The sequence below is a fragment of the Stegastes partitus genome, unplaced genomic scaffold (assembly GCF_000690725.1).
Source record: "Stegastes partitus isolate 25-593 unplaced genomic scaffold, Stegastes_partitus-1.0.2 Scaffold149, whole genome shotgun sequence".
Classification (NCBI taxonomy): Eukaryota; Metazoa; Chordata; class Actinopteri; family Pomacentridae; genus Stegastes; species Stegastes partitus.
This window is the reverse complement of record NW_007577880.1, coordinates 123,556-151,414: the sequence shown is the minus strand read 5'-3', so window position 1 is coordinate 151,414 and position 27,859 is coordinate 123,556. Positions and strand designations below refer to the sequence as shown.

The following is a 27,859-nucleotide window of genomic DNA, read 5'->3' as shown; positions in this document are numbered from 1 at the left end:
AAAAGAACACATTTAAATCTCAGGCAGATACGTAACTTTGGGAATAACTCTCTCTCCTTCCAGGCCATCTAGGAAAAGTTAACTCCAGGTTTTGGTTAAAGCCATAATGTTTTCTTTAGCATTGTTTTGCAGCAAAAATCTCCGTTAGAAGGCAAAGTGGAGCTCAAAAGGCTCCTAAGATCCCAAAGAAAGGTTATGTTGCTCCCAGGGGGACAGCAGATGGCCGACACAAGGTGTCTCTGAGGTGTCAAGCACCGTTTCTGGGACTGGGAGGTTGGGAACAGTTAAGGGCAAAGGCTCAGTGAAAAGCTATTTCCAAGGAGAGGTTGCTTGGGCTGGGCGTTCTGCAATATTTTAATGAGGTCACGGCAATGCAGCTCTCCCCGCCTATGAAAACAGCTTTCACTTTAGGCAAGAAAGAGTGGTCATGCATCACTGTAATGGAAAATGTATTAATAATATACTGTGAAGTTCTGTCTGTAGGTACGAATGTCTGGGCGGAGGTCAGGATCACGGGGGCAAGCGTCACATGTTTGTTATCCTGAGATGCTCTGGTTTAGTCCAAAGACATGTGAGACTCTGGAATTCCCCTCAAATTAGGGATATTAATATAAGTGTTTCCTGTGCCTCTGTTTTCTGTACCTTTTGCAATTAGATCACTTTACTACCTGTTGCAAGAAAATGACGGGCCCGCGATTGCATTTAGTCTACGTCCTGCTAAACGCTTCAAATGTTCCAGGCGACATCTTATATACATCTTATATATTTCGCTTGCGTCAGCTCATCTGCCTCCACCGGGCTTTCCCTACACACAGCTAATGACAGGTGCACCTTATTTCAAATTCCTTTGACAGTGATCGCGCGGGATGGAGATCAGCGAAAGAGTGAAGCGGGGAGGTAGATACACACTGGGGCATTTACATAATAGTCCTGCAGTTCCATGCAAATTCATGTGATTCCCCCACCAAACATCTGCAATGCAAGCATAGTTTAGTATGCATGAGTTCAAGGGAGGAAGGGAAGGAGAGAGAGAGAGGGAACGAGGGAGAGGAGTGAAAGGGGGTAAGGTGGAGGGAAATAAAACAGAGTTGGAGGATTGGAGGGATGACTAGTCTGATCAGGGGGATATATTTAGAAGAAAAACACGCCTTCCTTCACACACACACACACACACATCTCACAGTAGATTTTTTTCCTGAAATGCATAATATTGGAAGGTGGAATGGGGGTGAGTTTATGTGTGTGTGTTTGGTCGGTGTCATTGCTTATCAGTAATACATAATCAATACTGTCTGGTTTTTTTACCAAAACAGATGGATGCTATAGACTTGTTTTCTAGCTGAGGTCGGGGCGTGTGTCTGGTGTATCTCTGGTTCTCATGAAGACAAACACGGTCACAATCACTCACAGATACAGAAACAAATAAATTATATAGGCTCACGCGAAGGAGTTCACGCCGCACGGTTACACAACGGCACAGAGAAAATACAGAAGTGTGACATTTTTGGACAAAATAAATCATTCAAATTCAAACTAGTACAATATCTGCAAACACATGTATGTCTGGTGCACGCGCAGACTTTCAGATATGTGCTCTCAGACACATCGTATTATTCAGACATACGACACATTCCTTAGTCGTAACGTACAGATAAATCGAATGGACCTGCATGTTGCGTCTTTGTGCTGTTGGTCCTCTGTAAGGTATGAATCAATGGCAGACAGTAAACCGGTTGAGGTAAAAGCCTGTAACTCGGGGCTGACGCATAAAAACTTCATCCAAGGTGAAAGACTGCAGAGGGAGAGATAGCAGCTGAAGGCTGAACATAAACGGCAGATAGCAGAGTTTCGAAAGGGCCATAAAAATAAAAAAAAAAAGCCTGTGTTTGCTTGAAAATTAGTATTTTTCCATCATCCTACAACAGAAAGTAGCGTAATTGACTGTGACTGTTTTTGTGTGTGTGAATGCAGCAGCTATGTTTTCTGAGCCATGTTAAGTTCGACTAGACAAGTCGGTGGAATAGCGTTCTCAGATTACTGATTTTGGCGACGATTTCCTGCTACTCTTGAGCATGCCTTTCGTTTAAAGAGGTTTAAAATGCCAAAACGGACTTCAGATTAGGTTTATTAGTAGTGTTTTAGTAAGGAAGGCATTTAACAAGAACATAGAAAATTAATAAATGTAGGCTTCAGCTCCTTGTACATGCCCTGGCCTCTACTCCCGTCGTCAAAACATTTCTGGACATTGCGTTCACATTAGCTGCTAAAGTTCTACGTGGTTCAGCCTCTGAGAGATTTATTCTAACTCAGTCTGTTCTGGTAAATTGATGTTTGTCTTTGCACAATCCTGACTGGGATGATGTCCTCACAATGCTAAATAATAGAAGGTCATTGCTTGTGTGCTGATTAGTAAAACATCGAGGAAGGTTTGCCACACATTCCTCAATCCTTGCCTTCCATCCATGGAGAATCAAAACCATCCCTGCAGCTGGTGGTCCCTGAAAGCACCGTCAGTGTCCTATAGCCAGAAAACCAGATGTTGTTAAAACATACACTCTCGAAACCAGACAATACACTTTTTCAAAAAAGTCTACAGCCCAAAACAGTCATGTTTTGGACTCGACAAACACTGAAAATATTCTTTTTGAACGTCTAGACATCAAACGCTGGGTTTTGACCATCAAGCCCAACCAAACTGTGGTCTTTTTTAACCGCGTGTGTGAAGTGAGCTTACTGTTCATCTCATAAAAGGGATTATTAATGTGGCGCCTCAGGTGATAAGCAGTTTTCTCTGTGTAAATGCAACTACACTTCTTCCCTGGGTCTGTGTGTGTGTGTGTGTGTGTGTTTATAACAGTTCCTGTGTTCGGAGCAGCATAAGTAGATGGAAACAGTTTGGTGTCTTGACGTTGCAGGTCTCGCGGCCTCACATCAAGAAATCCGACCCGTACCTTCGTTCTCTTTGTCGGATTCACCCCCGTCCTTGTTAATTTTTTTGTGGCCCATTGTGGCATGTGTGTAGGTGTGCATGTGCACTCGTATTATATCTACTGGTGCTGCTCTCATTTCATGCTTATGGCGCAAATTTCCATCTCCCCTTCCCTTCAGTGCCTTTCTCAATCTCAGTAATCAAATGCATTAGTATCAATATTGCATGGGGAAACGAGCTGAATTTAAAGCTTGACCATGTCAAAGTGAGAGTCCCTGATAGCCAGTGACTGCCACCACTCAGTGGAAATTGTGCTGCCATTTTAGGTGTAATTACTGAAGCCTGGCACCGGGTTAATATCTAAAGTGATGGGCAGTTTTCACGGGGGATAAAAAGTTCTAGCTTCAAAATATATTCATTGCCCATCAGCAGTGGGAATAGTATCAAGCTTAATGAATAGTCACTTTGTCCCTGTAAGAGTGTCGAGTTTAATCAGAAAATGTGAAGCGTTTTTTCATTTCTTAGCTTTTTAAAAAAAGTGTTTGAAATGCTGAGTTTTTAGTAAAATGTCAAAATAAACAGCGTATTGTCTAATGAGTGTTGATGTAATGATCTAATGATTGATAATTGATATATATCATAATTGATCTAATGACTAAATGCTGAGCAACATGGGCATTACATTATAGTTACACCTGATGAATATACGGTGATTCACCTTTTAAACCTGGTTTGGTGGATCAACATTTAGTAGAAAGATGCTGTCATAGGAGTCGTTCTCTAACATTAACCTCTCCACATGTTGAGGCTTTTATGCTTTGCAAAGACAAACTACAGCTAACTAAGGTGTAATTCTGTTGTCATAAAATTTCTGCTGATAAACACTTGCATGTTCTAACAAGGGGCTGCAGGGTGGTGCAGTTGGTAGCACTGTTGCCTCGCAGCAAGAAGGTTGCTGGTTCACGTCCCTGCGTGGAGTTTGCATGTTCTCCCCGTGCAGCATGGGTTCTCTCTGGGTTCTCCAGGTTCCTCCCACACAGTCCAAAAACATGTTGAGGTTAATTGGTGATTCTAAATTGTCCGTAGGTGTGAATGTGAATGTGCTTGGTTGTCTGTCTCTAAGTGTAGCCCTGTGATAGACTGGTGACCTGTCCAGGTGAACCTGCCTTCAACCTGAGTCGGCTGGGATGGACTCCAGCCCCCCATGACCCTAGTGAGGATTAAACGGTGCATAGATAATGGATGGATGGATGTTCTAACAAATCACTGGAAGTTGTTTTGGTGCTTCGGCATGCTTTTGCTTTGCTCACGATCAAATTTAAGACATTGGGATGTGTAAAAAAATTGATCATTAGCAGCTTCCTCTTGATTACAGCCCATAATGTGGAAGCAGCTGAGGGTTTATCAATCGATTGGACTCTCAGGTAGCATTGCCAGAAATACTCTTATCACTCCTCTGCCTGTTTCTACACGGAAAGTAAGGAATGTTTTTTAGCGAGGGTTGACAGCTGTTCACATGGAGGTGCTAATAGCAGGAGAAACACGCGTCCATATTGTGTCGTTTATTTTGAGCAAATGACTGCCATATACGGATCCATGTAAATAAGTGTAAATAACAGATAAGGTTGCTTTGGAGATGTTTTAACCTCCCAAATCCCTTTAATATATGTGGAGGCACGTATATCTTTCTTAGTCTTCTAGCCACAAAAGAAGGTGGCATTAAGCGCTGTCGACGGCATCTATGGTTCAACTCAAGCCCACACATGACCTCAGGTTATGCTGGCTGTTCAACAACAATAGATGTTGTAATTGTGTTGTGAAGTTTATATAGCAACCAAAGGTGGAGATAGAAAGCCGTGCCCCGAGGGGAGGGCCATAAATCATAACCTAGGCGTCTCGCGAGCAGAGATAGAGTAATTCCCCACAGGCATGCGAGATTCCCTCTACCTCCACCAATGTTTACAGTCAGAACAATAGGGGCATCATTCACAAGTCCCCCAGACAATTTGATACTCCCTTATTCTCTGTATTCACGTTGCTATATTTCCCCACACTTCTCGCCAATATCACCTGCCCTCCAGGCCAAGAAAGAAAAAAAAACCCAAACAGGGACACACATGTTGGTCGCGTGTGCGTAGTATTGTGTTGAAAGATGAGATGAGCTCCTGGAGAAAGAGGAAAAAAAAAAAAAAACACCCACTCTTTCTTGGCACGCTGTCGCCACAAAAGATCCATTGTTGATCCCTGTCTTTGTGTTGTCGTAAGTGCGCCCGCTTCACGTGTTCTTGCTGTTTGAATTACGTATGTGGAGGAAAAAAAAGAATGTTTGGAGGTGAATGGATTTCGTGGCGTATATGGGTTTTTGCTGTATGTGTTTGTGGTTTTTATTCTGCCTGCAGCTGCATGTGTTTGGAGAGTTTTTTTTCTATGCCAGTTGAGGAGCCTGGTGTAGTAGTTGTGAAGGGTGGGGCACTTTTATATGCCTTCTGTCTGAGCTGCTGGGTTACACTGCAATTAGCTGTGGGTTTTTTTTTTTTTTTTTTTAGCTGTGGGTTTTTTTTTTTTTTTTCTGCCTCTCGCAAGGCCATAACACACAGCCCCGTAAAACAGACGTTAACCTTTTACCTTTAGCATCTTGACACGACTGACAGAATCAGAAAGTTTTAGGTAAGATTTGTTTATTCGTTTTTATTTGCTGGAATTAAGGCGATCTCAGCTGCTGTGGGTCAATTTTTGTTCAGTGCTGCTCGCCCTCGTGCTCCCGGCGTAATCATGCAAATCTATTTTAAGTGTGGTAGTTTAAATATTCCATTGATGTATCCCCTGCATTTCAGCGGTAGCCTGTAAAGCCACTTTCTTTTAACCTGTGCGCCTCTGATCCCGATTGCATCTGAATGATAGGGATTGCCAGTTTGCAAGGCTGCTTTTGAAGTGCGTTCATTTCGCATTTCAGCCACTGACACTCTTGTCAAACCCAACTTGCAGCGTGTGTGTGAAGCGAGCGAGGGTTTTGTGGCGTGTGCTCAGGGACGGTCTGAAAAGGATCAAAACCGCCAACCTGTGTTGACAGAATATTATCCTTAACATCTAGGTTACTGGAGGAAAAAATTACAATAAACTGCACAGCGCTATTACACCCTGTTAGTCACCTAATGTTCATGTAATTAATCTCCCTTCTAGAGAATCACCCTTCATGTGGGCTCTGTGGTGTCCCCGGAGATCGAGGGAGTTCATTGTCTGGCGCAAGGACACTAAAGCAGGGCAGATGCTGGTTGACACGGGGGCTCGCCTCTTTGTCCTGTGATCTGAGTCCTCTGAGTTTTGTGTTTTTCATATTCGCAGCTCGATCGCTTCGGCAGACTTTCTGCTCAAGCGTCCTTGTCCTCGTACCTGCTCGCACGCCTCTCTCTGAGCTCCTTGCGAAATTGTGTCAGCTGAACGTTAAAAAAAAAAAAAAATCATTACAATCATGTCATGGATCACTCTCACCTCTCTCTTTCTTTGTCTGTTTATTAATTTCTCTTTAATTAAAGAGTATGTATAACCAGTCGGCGGTGGCTCCGTGGTGCACCAACCATATCAATGAGACAACCGGAGTGTGTGTGTGTGTGTGTGTGTGTGTGTGCGGTTGGTGTCATCCCCGGTCCCTTTGTGCAGTTTGGGGGATTAATGGCAATTTAACTAAAACAAAGAGACGATGCCTGGAATATCATTGGGTTGCCTGTGTAATTACAAGGCAATGAGATAAGCAAATAATGACAAGATCGGGCGATTAAGAAAAGAAAAAAGAAAGAAAGAAAGAAAACAGTGACTGCCCTGCTAATTAAAGGATGTGAGGAGATGCTGGTTGTGAGATGGGAAGGTTACAGGTTGAAGGGGGGGGAGGGGATGTGACACTTCCAGTGGTTTGCTGACGCCTTATTACCTCGCATCCATTTATGTGTCAGCGGGAGTAAAGGAGGTGCAGCAGGGCGTCGTTGTGTGTTTATCAGAAGTCCTGTTGATGTGGGTTCAAACTACCACCTTGGGACCGTGAGTGGCTCAAGATTGTCCTGTCAGATGCTCAACAGCAATACATATAGTTTGGCACCATGACATGTTTTTCTCCCATCCACAGCAGCAACGTTTGTTTGTGTCACAGTGATGCATCTTTGGATGTTGTGATGTTGGAATCTTCAAAATGATTCAATAATTTGTCTCTTTTTTTGCAGAGTGCCAAGCCGTCCTGCGTGAAGACCCCAGACTTCCCTGTGCGGCCGGGGCCTCGGCTCTCCAGCCAGGTCAAAGATTCGTCCCACCCTGCCCTCCCCTGCCCCCCCTTCCCTACCGGAGCCAAGATGGCCACCAGCGGTGCCCTGCGCCTCTCCTTGCCACTCCTGCTGCCTGTGACCACTCTGCTGCTATCACTGCTGCTCACCGGCTCCCACGCCTTATGTAAGTACCTGGACATCGATAACCCTTCCTGTGGAACTCCTTTTAGACGCTCCTCTTTCACATCTGCAGATTTTAGCAGAAATGTGAAATTGACAAGTTGGGCAAAGATGCGGCGAACTTTTCCTTTACAGGGAGCTGCTTTTTGCTACTGTCCTTTCAGGTACGCATTTACTGTACATGTTGATAATCCCGTCTATAAAAGCCTATTCAGGATCAAGGTTTATAGATTTTCTCTGCTTTTATCTCAGTGGAAGAATTGCACCGCGGTGTCAGGAGGTAGATTTTGCTTGTAAGCTCCATCTGTATAGGAAAAGGCAGCAAGAGCAGTACATTAGCAGGGCAGCGGCGACTCAAGTGATCTATGGGTGTCTGCACAACGGACGCTTCGTATTGAGTTGTAGGTCCCTTTGGAATCCCTGTAGGTACATGTATGATTGTATGTACATTTCCATTAAATGATGATTGACAGCTGTGAAAACATCCAAAGTGCATTTGCCCCTCTTGCACCCACAGTGAGTGGATATCATTTTCTTTTTTTCACGGATATCAATCAGCACCGCCCAGACAGTTTTAAGAACATTAATATCTCCAAATATTTACCATTCAGACACGATGTCTGCCTGTATATATTGTCCTCCGTAACTTCCCATGTTGGTAAAAGGGGAACGTCGGTAGTCTCTTATCCCACCCTGTCAACTCCTGCTTAGGATTTGTTCTGCACCATTTCCCCGTTAAGATGGGCTTAGAGCAGCATTAAGGAGACAAAACAAAGATGAGGCTCTGCAGAGAAATAGAACAAGAGTGATGGCGAGGTGGGGAGGCTTCCCCCTTGGGTTTCATTGTTTGTAAATCCGGTGTGTGTGCGAGCGTGTAGGTGAGTGTGTTGGTGAGTGCGTAAGAGAATTATATATACTTTAAAAGGGGGAAATGTTTGTGTGCATGCCTCTGGATCTTTGTGTCCATCAGCCTCGGAGCATCGCTGTGACAGGATCGTGCCCGTTTTGTGGCCACGTGTGTCAGCTTTTTTTTTATGCAACATGTTCGTAAATTTATCGATTTACTGCGCGCGACGTCGTCTGGTTTCGATGGGATCGCCTCCCGTCCTCGACCGCCCTGCTTCACAACAAAACGAGGCTTTTAAGTGACAAAATTCATCAAAAATAGCGAGCAAGAGAATAAAAACGGACTCCGAAATGCCATTTAAAAATATCAACAGATTCCGCCGGTTTGACATTTCAGGCATGTCGTCTCACAGTGTAGGTGCTGAAATTTAGAGGAAGTTGAGTCATGCCTGATTTTTGTGTCCGTCTTAGGTAATTTGCAAGATAAATTGCATTTTTTGCGCCTCGTTCGCGGTGTCTATCTCGACATCAGTCACAGCTTTGACATTCGGTGATTTTATTCTCGGCGGTTCATGATAACACGAGGACCACTTGATTTTTTTTCTTATGTTGCAACAGAGCCGTCTACCTTTTGATTGCATGGTGGTTCGAGTGTCTGGTAGCATAATTGGAGTGTCTTTCAGCTCAGCTGGCAAAAAAAAAAAAATCAGAAATTCCACTCAGACAGATGTCAGACAGATGTCTTTGTTCTCTTCCCCTTTTCTTTTTTTTGCCTCTTCTGTCTGGCTGACACTAAGGCCTTCATGACAGCAAAGCAAACATGTGAAAAGCTCCTCCTCTTAACATGTTGCATATAAAAATGTCCGTTTGCCCGATGCATGCGAGGACTCTCTCCTCTGCAGCCTCTGTTTGCTCACCCTGGTTTAAATAACATTCAGTGCAGTCTGCTTCATCTTAATGGAGATTAGCTTTCCCTCCCTCTCTCTCTCTCTCTCTGTCACAACAGTAGGGCTCTCTCTCCATCTGTCAGTATCTGCCAGTCTTTGTCTACTCTGCCTGTAGATATGATTGCTGTTTTTGTCGGGGCCCTCTTGCTCTGTCTCATTGTCCCTTTCTTATGTTCACACTTTTTTTTTTTTACCCCCTTCTTCTCTCTCTCCCCCCTGCTGGCAATGCACACCATCACAACACAGTGACTTCCTTCTCATCTCTTTTTTTTTTATTTTTTTTTGGGGGGGGCCACACAGTATTGCCGCTCATGTGTTTAAATATATGCACACATACCTTCCCTTTGCTCGCTCTGATTGTCTTTCACCCCCTACATGCACGACCACACACACACACACACACACACGGCCCAGTATGTCCAATTATTTTCACTCCCACTTGGTGGACTGAAAGGATGCCACCGTTTTGCAGAAAAGCCCGTCTGAAAGCATGATGTCATCCTCTTCCTCTCACTTCCCTCCCTCTCTCTCTCTCTCTCTCTCTCTCTCTGTATCCGTCGCTCTCTCTGCCCTCCATTCCTTTTATTTACACTCATAAATCACAGTGAGAAGGAGACATTTTTAATCAAAAGAGAAAGATATATGGCTCAATAAATCCTGCCACCCCAACCATAATAATGCACGGCTTGTGTGTATGTCTATATTTGTCTACGCGTTTGCATACATTTGGGTTCAGGTGCACACACACACACACACTTGTGTGTTTGCAAAGGCAGAATTATACTAATGTGTGGAGTGTCACCTGAGCTGTGTTGTAGGTGGCTGCAGCATATTGATTGGATTATAGAACTATAACATTTGTCGGAGCGCGGTCGTAAAACTAGATGGCGGTGTCATGCTTTGGTTTTATGAGTAAAAACAACAGTAAATGTGTTTAATTTTGATATGCATGTATATATAGAGAGAGGGTTTGAGCCTAACTAACTCTTTCCAGAGTGCATAAATAGCATTTCAGTGCAGACAGCCAGTCAGCGAATATACAGATATGTGAAGATAAATATTAAAACAAGCACTTAATCAAGCCAATTATTTGCGTTGTGCTCACACGAGTAATACAACCAGTTCAGTACAGTGCAGTAATAATTAATGATTCATTAACTATTCAACTATTTATAGAATTTATGTAAAACCGCAACCCAGGGTGCTTTTTAGTCGTGATTAAAGGGAACAAAGAATCCAACCAAGACTCAACGCTGCTGCTGAAATATGTACACAAGTGTGTTAGACGCGACTAAAACAAACCACTGAAAGGTTTTGCTTTTTTAGAGAATATTAGGTTCTTTTTTTTTTTTTTATTCATGAGCTGTTTACGTCCGTCGGTTCGGTGAAGACTCTCTGTCAGCCCGCTCACCTCTCTGAAGGACAGCGAGCAGGCAAACACCCAGTTGGATCCGGAGACAGAAACGGCCGTTCGGTGCGGAACGAAACCAGTCGAACGCTTCGGCAGCACTCACACACCGCTCACGTCTCGCTTTTATTGCGGAATCCCCATCTGGACAAACTAAATCACTAACAGCTATGCCACTATTACCCATTCCTATTGTGACAACTCCCTTAGTTTTGTCACTGGATGTTCAGGTCTTGTTTTTTAAAGTCACACGGGGGATTCTTTTTTTTTTTTTTTTCTTCTCTCAGTCATGTTCGGCTGCTGCATTTTAACAACAAGAAGCTCTATTTCGAGTTACTGTCCTATTTTCCCCATGATTATTCCCCTTAATGCCTGTGGTTTTTATTCCGCCTTTGTTCATATTTTCCTCACTGAAGCGAAAAACACAACACTTTTTTCATTTATTTTTCAATATATAGCAGTTTGTGGACTTTTTTTTTCGAGTTAAGTGACACTATTTTTAACTATGAGTTTTTGGACGGGTAGATTTAGTTATTTGTTGTCATCTCTCTTTTTTTTTTTTGGCATTTCACCTTCTCCCCCTTCTTCCTCCTCCGTCTTTTTTGGCCTTTCTCAACAGTAGCATTCTTGGCAAAGCACTCCTAATAGTAATTGGCCAGAACTGGCGGTGATGGGGTGAGGGTGTTCAATTATTTATATTCCTTTGAAACTGCCAATTGGAAGAAGAAAAAAAAATGAAGCCCCTTAGTGGACCTGTTATTTTCTTGTTCTCGTTCTTTACATCTTCGCCCCTCTGTTTCTCGCTCTCTCTTTTTGCTCTTTGTCTTTCTTTCTCTCTTCACTCCTTCCTTATCTTTCCTCACTCAAATTATGTTTGAGCCAAGACTGTCAAGTTAATTCTATCAAATTCAATTTCATGTGCACCCTGCTGTTGAATGCTGGGTCCCATATTTCACTCCACGTACTGTTTTTTTTCTTTCCTCGCTCTCTCTCTCTGTCGAATGAGAAGAAAACAAGTTAATTTTTAATTGAGTTACAGACATGAATTTCTGCCTCAAGTAGCTTGTTGGTGCTGACTAAAGGTTGAATTCTCTGAGCGGTGCACACACAAATGGCAGAGGGGCTCGTTTTAATTTAGTCATGCAAGAAAACCATCTTTCCTTCAAAAGAAAGTTTGTTTTTGAAACACGCTTAAGCCCCCGGTTTTGCTGTGCGTGAAGTCAACAGCGTTATAGACGTGTGGCGGTTGGAGGAACTTGTCTGAAGAAAAACCAAAACGTATAGTGTCATCTTGGTGGGAACTTGTTGGGTTTGAGGGTGTTCCAACCATTTCCCCACATTCCTGCACAACTAAACTGCATTTACATTTGATGCATTGTCTCACGTATGACGCAGGAAAAAGCTTAAAACTCCAACGAGCCACAGAGTCTGGCGTAAGAAGGTGGGAGGCGATGGTGGACTCGTAAGTCAGCAGGAGGACCCTCACTCAGGAGACCATGACTCACGTCTCACACGGAGCCGTTGTTGTTGAGTCATGGTTTATTTTCAGTTTACACACTCTCTTTGGTTAGTTTTAGGCACCAAAGGTACGTGTTAGAAGCTCGGCTGACTCATTTACAACATCTCTGGGTTACCAGGGGCACGAGTCCCGCCCCATCTAATATGTGATTGGCTGAAACGTAACGATAAAGAGATAAAACAAATAGCAAATATGTATTGATTTGAGCATATTTGTCATCCATCACAAACAAATATATTTCATCAGAGACTATGTTTAACCAAAACACATAATAAGAAAGTTGTACAGAGCTGGTGACAGGGTAGCTACAACATGCTAGCAGAATTAGCATTCAAAGCTAGGAAGACATCGTTTGATTGTTATTAATCTCATCCAGTGTCAGTGTTTTAATTCACGCTGCACGTTTTAATCAGCTTCCATGGACAGACACATCTGTAAATGTGTCCCTGGCTGGTTTTGTCCAGCGACAGTTCCCATAAAACAAATGTCGCTGTTGACAAAAGACACAAAGACAACATGACTTATTGTGGTTCTAAACTGTTAGCTTGTAATGGCTAATTTAGGTTCATTATGAATATGTTTACATGTTTTATATCTGATTTCATACTCGACAGTATCTAGATCATACAATGAAGCATTACATTATTTTTTACTTATTGGCCACATGCCAACATTTTTCAAAATAAAAGACAATTTGTGCCAACTAATAAAACTTAGATTAAATTTATTACTTATTTAATTAAAACACTTTTTTTTTCTTGGCCATACCGAAAACATGCTGAATCCTAAACAGAGGAACACATTTAAGTGTGATTTTTATACCACTGCACCTCTAATTTTCGGGACATGTGCTGCTAATTGAACTTCCTTCATAGACTGATGACAGGATGGCTGAACAGTGATGACGAGAAAACGTCATGAAAATAAGTTGAACTGATTAAAACTCGCACAGCTGCAAGTGCGGCACACAATAGATTCCCGTCTCCTATTAAACTGGTGCAGAAAGATAAAACATTACAGTCACTCAAGCTCACTTAGCATAATTCATTGTATTAAAATGTGGCTTTAAAAGCACGGCTTCGGTCAGCACAGTGGATCAAAGAGCCGTCCTATAAGCTTGCAGCCCCGATGACAATGCTTCTATCTATTCTCTTCTTTTTCTTCCGATCATCTCTCTTTCTTAGCCTCTTTTCAGCTGCATGCTCCAGTAGCTTGAGCGATGTCATATGAACTCAGTTTGACAGAACAATACAAGAGACTGAAGTGTATGAAAGGTGCTATCCCTCTATGTTTTTTCTTCTTCTTCCAGCAGAAAGGAGTTCAACCCATCACCAAGGTGGCTTTTAAAATTGTAATGTCTCCAGTGCTTTTATGAGCAAGTTTAGATCTTCAAAGGTTTTTTTTGAATCCCTCAAAAAGAAAGATATTCCTTGATGCCTTGTTCGCTTAGTAATTTTTAAAACCTTCCTTCTCAGCCTGCACAGGTAAAGACTTCTCCTTATATATAACCTTACTCGGATTTAAATTCAGAGTAAGATACGGCGAGTGATTATAAGTGGTTTATGTTGTGTTGTCGGTGGAGCGATGGAAGCTTGTTTTGTCTCTATTTTCTTTATTCTCTTGTCCTTTGTTTTGATCAGACCTACAACACCCTTGGCAATTTGAGGTGTCCTCTTCATTTAATGAGCCAACAAGTGTCAATTGCCTCAAGTGAGTCTCTAAATGACACAAAATTGTTCCATTTCACCTCCTGTCTGCGCGCTCCGTGGCCATTTTGAAATCAGGCACATACTTAAGCTTAATTTCCGCCCTCTCTCTGAGGAATCAGGCCTATTTATTTCCACTGGGCTGAAGGATACTCTGTGTCTTTTTACTTTTTTTCTTTAGCCTTCAACAATGGTTTCAGTGGGACCAATTTGTGCATATTACGAGTGTGCCACTCTTTTTTAGAAATGCAGCTTCACCGTGACAGCAGTGCGGTTGGGCAAAGTTTTTCACCTCTGGGTACCGACACTCCAGAACTTACTTTATGCCGGGTTCCCACATCCTGCCACAAGTCCCTCATGGGCCGCTGTGAGTCAGTTCGGAGCCCGGTCGACATAAATGGCACACTGTATGATGCAATTGCGAAGGATTTGCATGTAAACATAACATTTTAGTCATCTGGCTGTGATATAATGAGGGGCAGAGATTCCTAATGAAGAGGCATCATTTCATTTCTTGGCTCTTGAAACATGCCTTTAAGTAAAGTCTTGTGTTTCCAGATCTGTTACATGAAATTTCATCAAAAATGTCGTCTAACAGGTAAACTATTCTCAGCTGGCCTTAATAATGTCTTGTAAGGAGAGTGTGATTTCTAAACTCCATTTTGAGGTTGTGAGATTTTATTTTATTTTTTATTTTTTTTTGCCTTGGGAACTGGCAGGCAGCAAGAACTCGCTTGACACTCCAGCTGCCCCAAGAGCAAATCCCAATTAGCCTTCCTTCCTTATATTTTAATTGGAAAAGCAACTGTTTCATTAACCCTTAAGCTCGGATAGCCAACGTAAGGGTAGGAATGGAAGCTGACCCAAACGTGCCCCGCGGAATACATCTGCAGCTGACTTCAGACTGTAATTTTTGTCCTAACGAAGCTCGTCCAGACAGCTTCAGTCACATCTCACCGGTGCAATTTTATTTATACAGTTTCTCCATCAGCAACACAATTAGATGCTAAGTGCAGTGCTCAAGAGCATCTTGGCAACAGATAAAGGGGAAGGGAAAGTACTTATCCAATTTTCTAATTCACATTAGTTTACAACAGGTGCAATTTTATTTTTTATTTTTTTAAGTGCAGCCAGATTTAGCTCATATTATATCAAGGAAATGTGGTGCCCTCCGTTCTAAAAATCTGTTAAATATAATAGATGATCTCATTATCAGACACCAGTAAAACTCGTCAGCAACTGTTGCCGGAGATCAAACCCCTCGAAGGCAGCTCACGTCGGTGCCACCAAACTGCTCGTCTTTTATTTTCAAGCTATTCTCCCTCCTCAGAAACAGACTAACCGAACTTTTTCTCTCTCTTTTCTTCTTTTTCCTTTTCTGTCTTTCTCTCCCGGTTCAAGTTTTTTTTTTTTTTGGTCTGCCGGCCCGTTGGCAATGATTGTGTGTGAAAACCTCCAGACAAGACAAAGCAAGACGGTTTCAGAGTAAAGGCTTGGTTTCCATAGCGATGGCGCTTGCCCAGGCAGCCTGTGAGAATTGGTCCTGATTGATGGGGGCTCGGTTGTATGGGCCTGGAGGGTGGGCGGGTATTACTCATGTTGTGGGGACCTAAATCTGTTTGCACAGTAACATTATGGGGACTTGGCTTCCTTATAGGGACTCTCTGCTTTTGGTCCCCGTGACATACATCATTGCATTTTAAGGTGAAGACATGATTGAAGCTTTGGGTTAACTTTAGGCTAAAGTTTTGGATTAGGCAAGCAGCGGTTATGGTTTAGGTTAGAATAAGAGTCCAGGAAATAAAGTCAATGTGCTCTGAAGTCATGGAAACACAACTATGCGTGTCTATTCATGCCGTTATTTGAGTACATTGGGATAAACTGATTTTTTTTAGTCAGGTCCATGTCTGATAAACAAGCCCTTATTATATATCACAAACTAATGAATCTCTACACTGCTCTATAAATCCGTATCAATTACCCAAAGTTGCAAAATTAAATCTACAGTCAGACTAGCCGACATGCTGAATCGCTCCACTGTATTTGTTGTTGTTGTTTCCCTCCTGAGCAGCCGGTATTAACGGCGCTCATGTCTGTCATGCGTCTTCTATTTGGCTAATACGAAAATTCAGTTTAATCTCAGTTTAGCTCCACTAAATCGACTGCTTTAAATTAGGAACACACAGCGGTTCATATCGCTCTCATGCGCTTTGTAAACACGCCGAAATAGGCCCGAGATTATTCTACCTGCCAGCGCACGCGGCCGGCCGAGATAAAGTGGCAGCGAGTGGGATGAAAAATAAGTTATGCGCTTTTAAGTCATTTACGACAAGTACAATGTTAGAAAAAAAAAACTTTAAATTAATGTCACTCTAATCTGCATCCTCACCCTGATTATACCCTCTTTTTTTTCCCCCCCTCCTCTCCAGGCTGCCATATGATTGCCAGGAGAAAGTGGAATTACTTTGCTCGTTGTAATACATCTAACAGTACCAAATGTTCTTTTCAGACACCGCTGGTAAATGTGCTATGTGCTGTGAAAGATACCTATTTGTAGCAAGATGGATAACAAGTGCCCTTTACCAATTCTCTGCCTTTCTCTGCAAATCACTGAATGGCTGTGCATCATTTTGTCTCCCACTTTGCTAATTCAGCGGATAATGGCTCCTATTTATGACCCGAGAAGCTTTTCTCCATCAATTACGGTATTAGTCATAAAGCCAGTCCCCACCCTCCTCTCGCCGCCGCCGCCACCCCCCCCCCCTCCCCCCCCGGCCCCCGCCACACCAAACGACAACAGTAAAGTACTGTAAATGGAGCCGTCTCATATTCACATTCCCACCTCCCACTCGCCGCCACTTTATAATCACAGCGCTTGTGTATTCTGCGTTATCAGGTCCAACAGAGGTAGCGGCCAGTAGCAGGTGGTTGCTGTATTAGCTAAACAAGCGTCTGTGTGCACAGTGTGAGTTTTTCCTCCCTCCTTCTATCCAGTCTCGTTTGTGCGGATCTGTTCTATTCTCGGGGCCCTGTGAAGATAGCCGGGCCCCCATTGCTGGTTATTTTAGCTCAGGCCGTGTCCCCCTGCCAGGCAGATAAAGACCGGTCTTGTGTGCTTGTCTGGGCAGTGCTGTACCTCAGTCTGTCTGAGGGAAGCTTAGGGAATAGAGGGACTTTGGTGGAAGGGACAAATGGCCACTGCAGGTGCAATGTCCTTTCAATGTCATCTCTGGTAGCTGCACGCGCACCTTTTCGGTGGACGAGGCGGCACAAGTGGGAATTAAACCGTCGCAAAAATAGAAGACCTTCTAAATAAATTGTAGTTATGAAAATGAACTGCTCTTACCCGACTGAACCCAAAGGAGGCTGCTGGTGGGTTTTGGATGAGCAAGGAGATGGGCAGCTTGTACCATCCATCCATCCATCCATCCATCCATCCATCCATCCATCCAGTATCTGTACACCGCTTAATCCTCACTAGGGTCTATCCCTGGACAGGTAACCAGTCTATCACAGAGCTACACTTAGAGAGAGACAGAAGCACACTCACATCCACACCTACGGACAATTTAGACTTACCAGTTAACCTCAACATGTTTTTGGACTGTGTGGGAGGAAGCTGGAGAACCCGGAGAGAACCCACGCTGCACGGGGAGAACATGCAAACTCCACGCAGAAAGATCCCGGTGCCCCCACCGGGACGCGAACCGGCGACCTTCTTGCTACGAGGCAACAGTGCTACCAACTGCAGCCCCAGTTTCTACCAGCTTACGGTACATCAGGATCCAGTAAATGCAGGAAACTGTTGATATTACGGGTGTTGCCGTCGCTCATCGTTGCAACAATCTTAAGCGCTTTAAATCCAGACACCTTCAACCTCTTATACCCTGCAATTACTGGTGGTGTGGCAAGGTTCAAGAAAAAGAATGGCTTAAAGTCAGTGGTAACCGGCAGCGGAGGCCCAGAGGAACACAGCAGAGGAAAATTGAAAGAAAAAAGGTTAATTACGCTCATCAGAGTTCACACAATCACACAGTGCATATCTGTAGCATTTGCACTGTAATAGACATTCGTGGGCTCACAGCCAGTGGCAGGTGGTGTCTGGTGGCATGTGCATGAATACACAAACACATATAATGTTGACTGAAAAATACACAATTGTTTTGCCACCGTTCGTCGTCTTTCTGTACGATCACCAAACGATGGGACGTCTACATGAATAAAACCTGTTACTCAACCCAACTCAGTGCTTCAGCCCAAAGTGGACGAGCATGAGAGCAGAGCTGAAAATGAATCTTCTTTAATACATGATGTAGTATAATTATGTGTCGTTTTAAGGTTTGCAGTCACGTCTGAGGAACTTCTAGTCTGCGTGAACAGTGACACACAGAGACTAACCTATGACAGCATCTGAATGTGTCAAACGTGGGATGAATACGTTTCAGCTGTCGTCATGTGCTTCACACACAAACGCCTCCTCTTCCCATTTTGTAGCGTCGCCTCCTTTGTCAGGCCATAAGTGCTGCCTCACAGCTGGGTCGGTGGCCATGTTAGAAAGTCTTCACAGAGGTTTTCTCCGTTTTCAGAAGAAATTAGACTGTCATTCAGAAACAGTACAAAGACCCGCTCGCTCTCCTTCGCGTCACTGAATGCTGCTTTAGACAAGAGGGTCACTGCAAACTTGCACCGTTGTTAGAAGTGTGTGCCGCGCAGATGTCAAATACAGTCGAAGGCGCGGGACACACACACGGCAACAACACCTGACGGTATCGACTATAATTTTCGAGACGCATTGAGGCAGAGTAAATTTGCAGCTATAGGTGAGAATCCTCTGCTATAGGCTGTCAGCAAAGGAAATGAGACTTGATGTGCTGTGAAAACACCTCTTATACGTATTGATTGACAAAAACATGTGAACGTCATGCTGCTGTTTTAGTGGACATAAAAAAAAAGTACTCAAAGTTCCGAAAACTTTTTTTTTAACAATGAAATATTCAAGACTTTCTGTCCTTTTCACTCTCTTCACATCATCTCCTGTATCCTCTGGAACCTCCTGTCACCATCTCCTCTTCCAGTGTTCTCTTCACCACTGACCCCCTCTCTACCTCCCGTCCTCGTGTCATTCTCCACCGTGTCATCCGTTTTCATTTCATCTATTTTTTACCTCCCAGCTCCCCGGCTGCCTCCCTTTATTTAACCCTCCCGCAGGTAATATTGAAACGTATGTACAGTGCGCTGCAAGGAAATCCTAAATCTGTCAGGAGTTAAATTCAGACCGGCGTGCGGGCAGTCACATTCATTGTACGTCTCTCTCATCCTATGAAGCAAGAGAGAGGGAGAAGGCGGCTGGGTGGAAATGTCAAACGGTCCAGGGGAAAACTAATCAAAGAATGCCGGCCTTCAGCAGAACCACTGCCACAGGCCTGATCTGTGTAAATCCCTCTTCTGTCTCAACAGAGGGCACATTGTAAGGGGAGGTCAAATGCAGAGGAGCTGAGTTGTGTAAAGCTGTGTTGTGTAGTTTCATAATGGAAGTTGTAAGTGTAAAATGCCAAAAGGGATCATTGTATGCACCAGACAAATAAAGTAGGCCCGCTCCTCTGCAGACAGAGAAAGGCTAAGGTGCTTATATCATACCGCAACCTTTATATTTTTGAGGATATACTCCTGGGAAACATGGAGCAAAGTAACTAAAGATTTTTTTTATTATTACTCAGTTTTTTCTATTAGATGTTTTTCGATTTGTTAATTCCTCATGTTTTCATTTCCCATCAGTTGCATTTTAGCTGATGCCTTTTGCACAAGAGTTTGGAGAATTCAAATTATTGATGTTTAAATTTTAAAATTGCACATTTGTGTGTTGTATTGAGAGTGAACCGGTCCTGTAAAATGGAACCGTTTGCTGTATGTGCAGGAAAAGCACATTGAACGTATCCTCTCCAACTAAATCCACTGCAAATATTCATTTTCCATATCAAAAATGAACAGTTTTAATTTCTTCTAGACACAGATGTCTGTTATCTGTCTAAAAATCTATGTAATATGCAACTTAATGGGAGCAGTTTGGGCCTTAATTTACAATTAATAAGACACAAAATCCAGGCTTTACAAGTTTTTGCCCACGTTATAGCAGTAACGAATGAGATCTTATGTTCTGGAGATATAAACACAGGTCTGTCCAGTTGCAGAAATCTCTCCAAGACATTATATATTCTTGGAAATCTTTCCAATGTGTGAGAGACTGTAGCTTCACCAGAGGTTATTTTAACACTTGCAGAGTGAGATTTAAGAGAGCTAAGGAATATTTTTTGAAGGATGCAACAATCAATACACTTTCATTTGACCATCAGAAGACCAAGAATCAATATTTCCAACATTAAAATGATTGTCAGGCAGCAACACAACCCTTTAATACTTCTTCTGAAAGCCGACGTTTCATCCCTGCCCTTTGGCTGATTTATTTCAGCCCAGTGTGGTGTCTGTCAAAGTCCAACTCTCACAGCGCGCCAGGGGGATGTTTTCATCTTATGTGACAATTTTATCCACATGCACCATGAAGCTAACACTTTAAGTCTCAAAAAAGTCTTCTAATACCATGTACACATTTTAGCATGGTTGCATCTAATGGGAAGCTGCTGCCGGCCTGGTAGCTGGTGCTCTACACTTTGAGCTGCACCAAATTACCAAAGAACAAAGGGCGGTGCAGCGGACAGAAATCAAAGATGAGAGTAGCGGCTCATCTACAGGTTGGCAGCTGCTGACTGCTCGTCGGAATAAAAGAAATATAAGCAATAGTGTTTAGATGAAAGCATTTTTTATTTATTTTTTACCATCATTTAACCGTGGCTAGCATGAGCTCATATGCTTGCTTTCAGAAACCATCTCGTATTTGCAGGCGTTTCTGCTTGTAAAACGAAGGTTAAGTGTTTCCTGCATTGGCACGCTCTCGTTGTGATGAAACGCATCGCAGTGTGCGTTATGATGTGTGTGACTGTTTAGTACGTTCTACTCGGGGGGGAAAAAATAAAGGGATTAATCAGCAATCAGTTAAGTTAGTTTGTGTGTCTTATGGAAATATTTGCATCGGAAGCATTTGGGTTGTTATTTAGGGGGGAGTTAGATGAACTTTGCATGTAGTGCCTGTGCTGTCCTGAGGCGGTACACTCACCCTTCTTCTTCTTCTTCTTCTCCTTTCCCTTGTCTCACGTTATTTCTCTTTTCCCCCGTTCTCCCACTCCCTATCTCTCTTTACCCGATAATGAATGCAGGAACTCTCCTTCATATGTGTTTAGCAGCGCCTGGAGACTGGTGTCGGCCCATGGTCCCTTAATTATTAATTTGACGTTATGCGCTGGCCGTTTGATCATCCCCACATATCTGTATGATTCAGATTTAACGAGTTCCCCAGGAGACTCTGTTTTCTCTCTTTCTCTCTTTCTATCAGGCTTGTTGTCTTAAACCTACTGAAACCCAAGCGTGAGTGGAAAAAAAACCCCAGCTGCAAAAAAAAAAGCACCAGAATTACTTACTTTTGATGGGCAGTTTAACCAAAAGGGTCTCGGCTCTATGAGCACATAAATTTTTAGTATGTGTGATCCAAGTGAGAATTGAGCCACTGATTGCGGCTTTGTCAGTTCTACACTCCATCAAGCAGGAAAATGACTTTTAAACACTCGAAGACAATGTCAGATTAAAGCAAGAGCTCCCCTCTGCTGGCTTTTCTTTTTGAAGTCCATGTTAGAGTGCAGCGGATTATCCAGGTATCCGACCAAAGCACAGCTACCTGGTCGATGCAGTGGTGAGTGTTGGTGGAGATCCTTCGCTCACCACCAGTGTGGCGCTTCACCATTTATCTAATCATTCGTAAGAAACGTAAAGACTGTTCTACAAATTCTGTGATGGGATGAAGGCATAGCTGTCAGCACGGCTGGGCCTGACGTACTTATTCGCTCTTACTGGCACCAACCCGTCTTAAACAAAACAATCTGATGAACCTTCCCCAAACTAAACGTGCCCCCACTGGATTTATCTATCTTCTTTTTTGTGTTGTTGCCATCAGCATCAACAGTGTTTGCAAGCGGCGTATCAGACGAGACTGCAGGAAACAGCCAATAAACGCAAACTCCATTACAAGAGTGTAACGACACCAATAAAGTACATGAAGGACATTTGAACAACAAAAGCGCTCTTTATAACTCAGTGTCGTTTCTAATAAAGCAAATAGCACGAAAAAAAAAAAGAAAAGACTAAACCAGCACGAGCAGTTGTCACTAATACATGCAACAGAAAATATCATGAAGCTAAAACAGAAAACTGCAGTGACTCAGTCTTGTGAACCACCTGTGAGTGAAGCTAAACTGTGCAATGAAGCAGCCAATGGGAGCAGCATCCCCAGTAGCACCAGAATGTGGCTGGGGGACACAAAATAACCCTTCAGAGACAGAACTGCTAAATGTCAGGAGCCACCGGTGTGACCAATGTAAAATGTTGAGTCGCACTTGACCGATTTTTCGCATGTGCAATCAAAGTGGTTCCACTCTGGAGCTCCTGGTAGGTGTATTCACTTGCAATCAAGTGGGAGAACACGCCACCCACCGAATGCGTGTAATTATTATTTTCTTTTTTTGCTCCAGCCTGTCATATTAGAATTACCAAACCATCCACCGTTATTGGTTTTAAATAGGGTTCCAGTTGTAATTCTTGGGTAGGTTGGCGTCCTCTGACTCCAGCTCAGTTTGGTTTCTGGCCTCTCAAACACTGATGGTTGCAAATGTTGGTAGAGCCGAATACAGAGCATCTATTTCTGAGGTCGTAGTGGTTTTTGGCAATTTGAGAGATCTTTACAGTGATTGGTTGTGGTTTTAGCACCTTCCATTGACATACCTCAGATAATGCTGCATATTTTTTCATCATTTTTTAAAAACACAATTTTACATGTGTAATGGAAAAGTACTGCATCTGCATGAAGAATGTCAAAGCAAGTTGGTTACAGGCCCAAAAATGTGCTCTCATAACATCTAGGTAAAAGACTAGTGGCCATACATGGGAAGAAGAAGTTGTGCATCCCATGTGTTTAGACTTCTTGATGTCTGATCCAATGTGTTTAGTCTTCTAATGTCTGTGGATGAGTACACCCTGTACCCCCAGCTGTTGGAGTAAAGACCACACCTGTACAAGAATACTACGCTGCCTGCACTCATGTGTACTCTCCTGCAGACTGCTTGCATTCTGTATGACCTGTACCTTCAAAGCTTTGAATAAAACAAGACAAAGACAGCTCGGACTACTGGACTTTATGTAGATCATAGAAAGTTTCCACAACACATGCTTGTTTTTTAACATTCAAATTTGACTGGGTGGCTAATGACACTGTTTATCTGCTGTGTGGCAAACTCAGCACACACATTTATCACTGATTTACGCAGACTTTACCTTTTTCAGAGGGAGGCGGTACTGTACTGGCCGCATCCTGAGCTGTAGTCTTTTTTTTCCTGTGATCTTCAAGCTACTAATCATCAGCGTAAAATTCCAAACACCATAAACTTCACACAAGCAATGAAGTTGGAGGAGCAGATAAAGCTGGGGGATGCAGAGTGAAGATGACATACAGTAGAAGTGTGCACATGGGTGACATTATGGAGTTACGCGTGTCGATGTGTGGATGCATGCACATTTAGAAGTCGAGAAATGTAATTAAAGGTAGTGAGCTAGCTCCAGCAGTGCAACATTTGTCTTTATGGCTTGTGCTAATGTGTCTCTCCCTCTCTCTCTCTCTCTCCTTCATCAGCACCACCACGGTTCACGAAAGTTCCCGTCGACCAGATCGGCGTCTCGGGGGGCGTGGTCTCCTTCGTCTGCCAGGCAACGGGCGACCCCAAGCCGAGGGTTAGTTGGAACAAGAAGGGGAAGAAGGTCAACTCCCAGCGTATAGAGGTGAGTCAGTGGAACCTGCTCCTCATTACTGCAGCTCTACAGGTGAGGGATCGGAGCGTTCCCGTGACTTATGCAACTGTGACGGAGGATGAATTGTTCTGCGTTATTCTGCGGACTTGAGGGTCCACTTGTAGGTTTATTTTATACGAGGCAGCAGCGTGCAAGCAAAACAGAACTGGTTTTGAGAGCAACTAAAAGAATGTCATAGAATGCATTAACCCAAGTAGCGTTCTTTACGCTGCCTGGTGTGCGTCAGAGGCCCTCTTATGTATCATAATGGCCTCATGTACGGAAGCTGCATGTTTACGTTAAAACCTAATGCAGTCTCTGAACATCGTGGCCTTGCACAATGTCTTCTGAAATGATGTAAATGGGGCTTATGAAACAATCCTACCATAGCCGTCTTGGGGAGCTTCCTCCTGAATTTTCAACCATCATTATATTTAGCTTTTGTGATCATATATGGCTCAAAACACATTGTTTTTTTTTCCTGACATAACAAATGCTAGCTGTAATGCAAAGAATCCCAAATGTTCTTGGACAGGTCTGCTTATTCAGAAGTCGGTTTTGTCGTTCATATTTAACACTTTGATGTTGTGTAACGTGTTAACAAACCGGAGTACAGCCTGATCGCCGCCACTGATACGTCGTGAATGATTCTGTACAGTTTATTTTACTTGGTGTATTGTTACATCTGCTGATGTGACAAATAACATTCAGCTCTGCGGACCATTGCAAGCGCAGCTGTTTTCCCACATCACCTCATCAACAGTATTTTTGTTAGTTTTTTTTTTTTCGCTCACAATTTTCACAAATTGTTCCGACAACAACCGGCAGCCTTGTCACCGCCTGGCGTCTCTAACCTACGAGCAATATGCACGTCTGCCGTTAACTACGCCTGTCCAGTAATGAAATGTTAGAGCCCCTTCCTTTCCCCCCACCAACTCCATCCTTTTTGCACTTGAGTGACTCTGCGGTGACATTCTTCCAGTTGCTGTTTTTTTTTTTGCTCACATACAGGCCTGTCTGTGCGAATGTGTCTGTGCGTTATTCATTATGTTTGTTGTTCACTTCTCGGCAGGCATCCCAGATGGCATCTCTAAAAGTCTTGATTGATGCTCAGTGTCTCTTAATTAAAAAGTTGCTTTCGTTAACGATGACGGCAGTCACAGTGCATAGAGACACACACACACACACACACACACACACACTGCAGCATGGAGATAACCATAGGGGAGGGGGGGGTAAAAAGCAAAAAATGACAACAACATCAACAGGGGGAGATCAGCATCTCCATGGAGGACAAAATAAAAAGACAAGTTCTGTTTGTACGTTCTCTTCTTCTGCATGCTAAGTGGGAAACAAAGCCAAGGGCGTGAAGGAGCCCGCCAGAACGGACGCTTCTCTTCCTCCGTTTAGCATGAAATAAAAAAATTTGTAAAGGGGTTTTGAAGTAGTTAGGATTTTTTTTTTTTTCTGTTCTACCCTCTAGACAGCTGCTTTGATATCGATCATGATGCCATGCTCTGCAGTGTTTTTAGCCTAATTAGCAGCTCAGCCCTGAGATGTGCAGCAGTGGAGCAGCGGGGCTGCTGAAGACTTGTACTAGTATCTCAAAGTCATGCTTTGCTCGGAGATCGCAGCACTGAGTCCTTTGTTGAGATGGTGTAAGCTTCTCTGAGGAATGACTGATACTGGAACAATAGGGTTTGCTATGAGACTGACGGGCTGACCGTCCTCTCTGACCTCCGTCCAAAAGTAAAGCAAAAGGTATTTCATTTAGAATTGCCACCATTTAAATCCTAGTTTTTTTTCCCCCTAACTCTCTGAGGTTTATTTTTTTTGTTGCAGGTTGTAGGACTGTTGATGTATTCAGGGAGCTCAAACGTGGCCTTTCAGACGCTGACCTGTCTCCAGTTTGTGTGATTACTATGTTAAAACTCCCCCACTGTCAGTAACAGCCACTAATATTGCATTTTTAGTCATTTAAACACAAAGGATGCTGTTATTTATGTTGCTCCTCTTGGATGAAATCGTCGTAGCCAGATAGACTTCATTATAACTATAGATTTTCTTCTCCTCTGCATTCTCGTCACATGTTGAACTCTGATTGTTGTCCAATTTTTGTTTTTAAGAGACTCTTTCAACAAGGTTCAAAACAAACAGCTTCACAGAGAACAAAGGGCATAATTACAGATTAAAAAGATGTAAACGCACACAATCTGTGGACAAACAGTGTGTTGTTGTAACTCTTTATTTATGAGGGCTTACATCGGCTGTACAAGCACAGAAACAGGGTACCTTCTCAACCAAGGAGCTGAAAATATGATCTTACCCTCTCTGCTAACACAGACGCCACACTTGTCTTTGTTTCTCCGAGAAAATGTTTCGCTTTAGTGCTTCAGTCTGACCTACGATGGGCTGCTTCAGAGTCAAAAGTGGTCGTATTTTAGTTGGAAACCCCCACATGTGTCTAACCCAGCTCTTATGTTTCACCCCACAGACCATCGAGTTCGACGAGGGCGCCGGCGCCGTGCTCAGAATCCAGCCTCTCCGAGCGCCGCGCGACGAGAACATCTACGAGTGCGTGGCCGAGAACAGCGAGGGCGAGATTACCGTCAATGCCAAGCTGTCCATCATCCGAGGTGAATCTTTGCATTATGAAGCAGCGTGCAGGGGGAGTAACTACAAAATAAATCATTAAAGTGGACATCCATGAGCTCCACAGGTTTTTTTATGATGACATCTTGCCTCAGAGGTTATGCACTGCACTTGGAAGCGAGTGAGCGCTGCACTTTGAAGCCTTTTTTCTTTGGCTTTGAATTGGAGGTAGTGCTCTGCTCTGCTCTGGAAAGCCATTTTGACTTCAGCTGTAAAATCTGGCTAGCTGGGTTGTTTAGGATTTGTTACCAGTGTTTATTTGCTGCTTCATGTAAAAGATAATCTGTTGGAATCTGTTGTAAAAATTTGCTGTTTTTACTTTATTTTCAATACAGACATGAGATTATTTGGTATTTTATCCTACATAATTATTAGAAAATTAAAAAGCACCATATAAAACATATTATTATTTCTTTTTACCAAAAGTTCATACAAAATTTTAATGTAAAATGTGCATGATTTTCTTAATTTTGTCGTATTCGTACCATACAAAGTACATCCGATAAATGCCCACATTACAGTTGTAAAAGCTCACTGACTAGTAAAGAAGCAAAATCAGAGGTTTAAATTAATCGTCACTAAAGAAACCATAATAATATCTGTGAAAATGCCGACGACTGTTTCTTAAAGCATGTGTGCGGGCGCTCACCACAGCCCAAAATAGCCTCGAAAATCACTTACAGATGGACCGCGTGAAGGCTGTTGATTAAGGACACATCAGTTTAATGGCACTAATCAACTGTCATTCATGGGAGAGCTGCACCTCCGTTTGAAAACATGCAAGGTCCCCTGAATGAAATAGATTGATTGGTCATCCGCGGACAAGTCGGATCACAGCGGCCAAGAGACGAGCAAACACAGAAACAGGTGTGAAATAACAAACCGGTGTTGAATATGTAGATGAAATCAGCAAATAGCAGAACTTTAATGAGTGCTGAAAGTGCTACTTTGGTTTCAGCTGAGATATTCCAGCATTTGTTTCGCTCCAGTTTGGAGGTCATGGAGGACAGCATCATAAGCAAGCAAGCATGTGGTCACACGCTCCCGCTTTCTTCTCTCTCGTTCTACCTGTCTCTGTCTGCCTCGCACACGTAGACACACACACACACTGTCTTTTCTGTTCTCTTCTATTCTCTCCTGCTGCCATCTGCCATGTTTCCAGGGCTGGATGAAGCTGAGCTATTGCTGGCTGGCTGGCAGCACACAAGCTAGGCCTTCCTGGCTGTCAGATCCACAGGCACTGGGTTATAGTGTGTGTGTGTGTGTGTGTGTTATGTGTGTGTGTTGTGTGTGTGTGGTCGGGGTGTTGGACCAGAGATTGGAAGCCTGGCCCAGCATCCTGGGTTAGTTATTGTTAGAAACAACCCCAGATGCATTTGATTGGGTGCTTTCGGGGTGTCAGTGCCTCAGGTGTAGAGCGGCAGTAACTATTCGATCAAACGAGAGAAAATATTAGTCACACTATTTAGTATTATTCAAC

At 43.2% G+C, this 27,859-nt stretch overlaps 1 protein-coding gene across 7 annotated transcripts in view; it reads left to right on the top strand.

Annotated features, from left to right (window-relative positions):
* Positions 1 to 7,146: 7,146 nt before the first annotated feature.
* The window catches only part of LOC103355422 (receptor-type tyrosine-protein phosphatase S-like), a 136,695-nt gene continuing 115,982 nt past the window's right edge, over positions 7,147 to 27,859 (top strand). For all 7 annotated transcript variants that reach the window (XM_008279219.1, XM_008279217.1, XM_008279220.1 and 4 more), the window contains exons 1-3: positions 7,147 to 7,363; positions 23,573 to 23,718; positions 26,222 to 26,363. In XM_008279219.1, the coding sequence (XP_008277441.1) occupies positions 7,267 to 7,363; positions 23,573 to 23,718; positions 26,222 to 26,363 (385 nt within the window). In that variant the 5' untranslated portion in view covers positions 7,147 to 7,266. The remainder of the gene's footprint in view (positions 7,364 to 23,572; positions 23,719 to 26,221; positions 26,364 to 27,859) is intronic.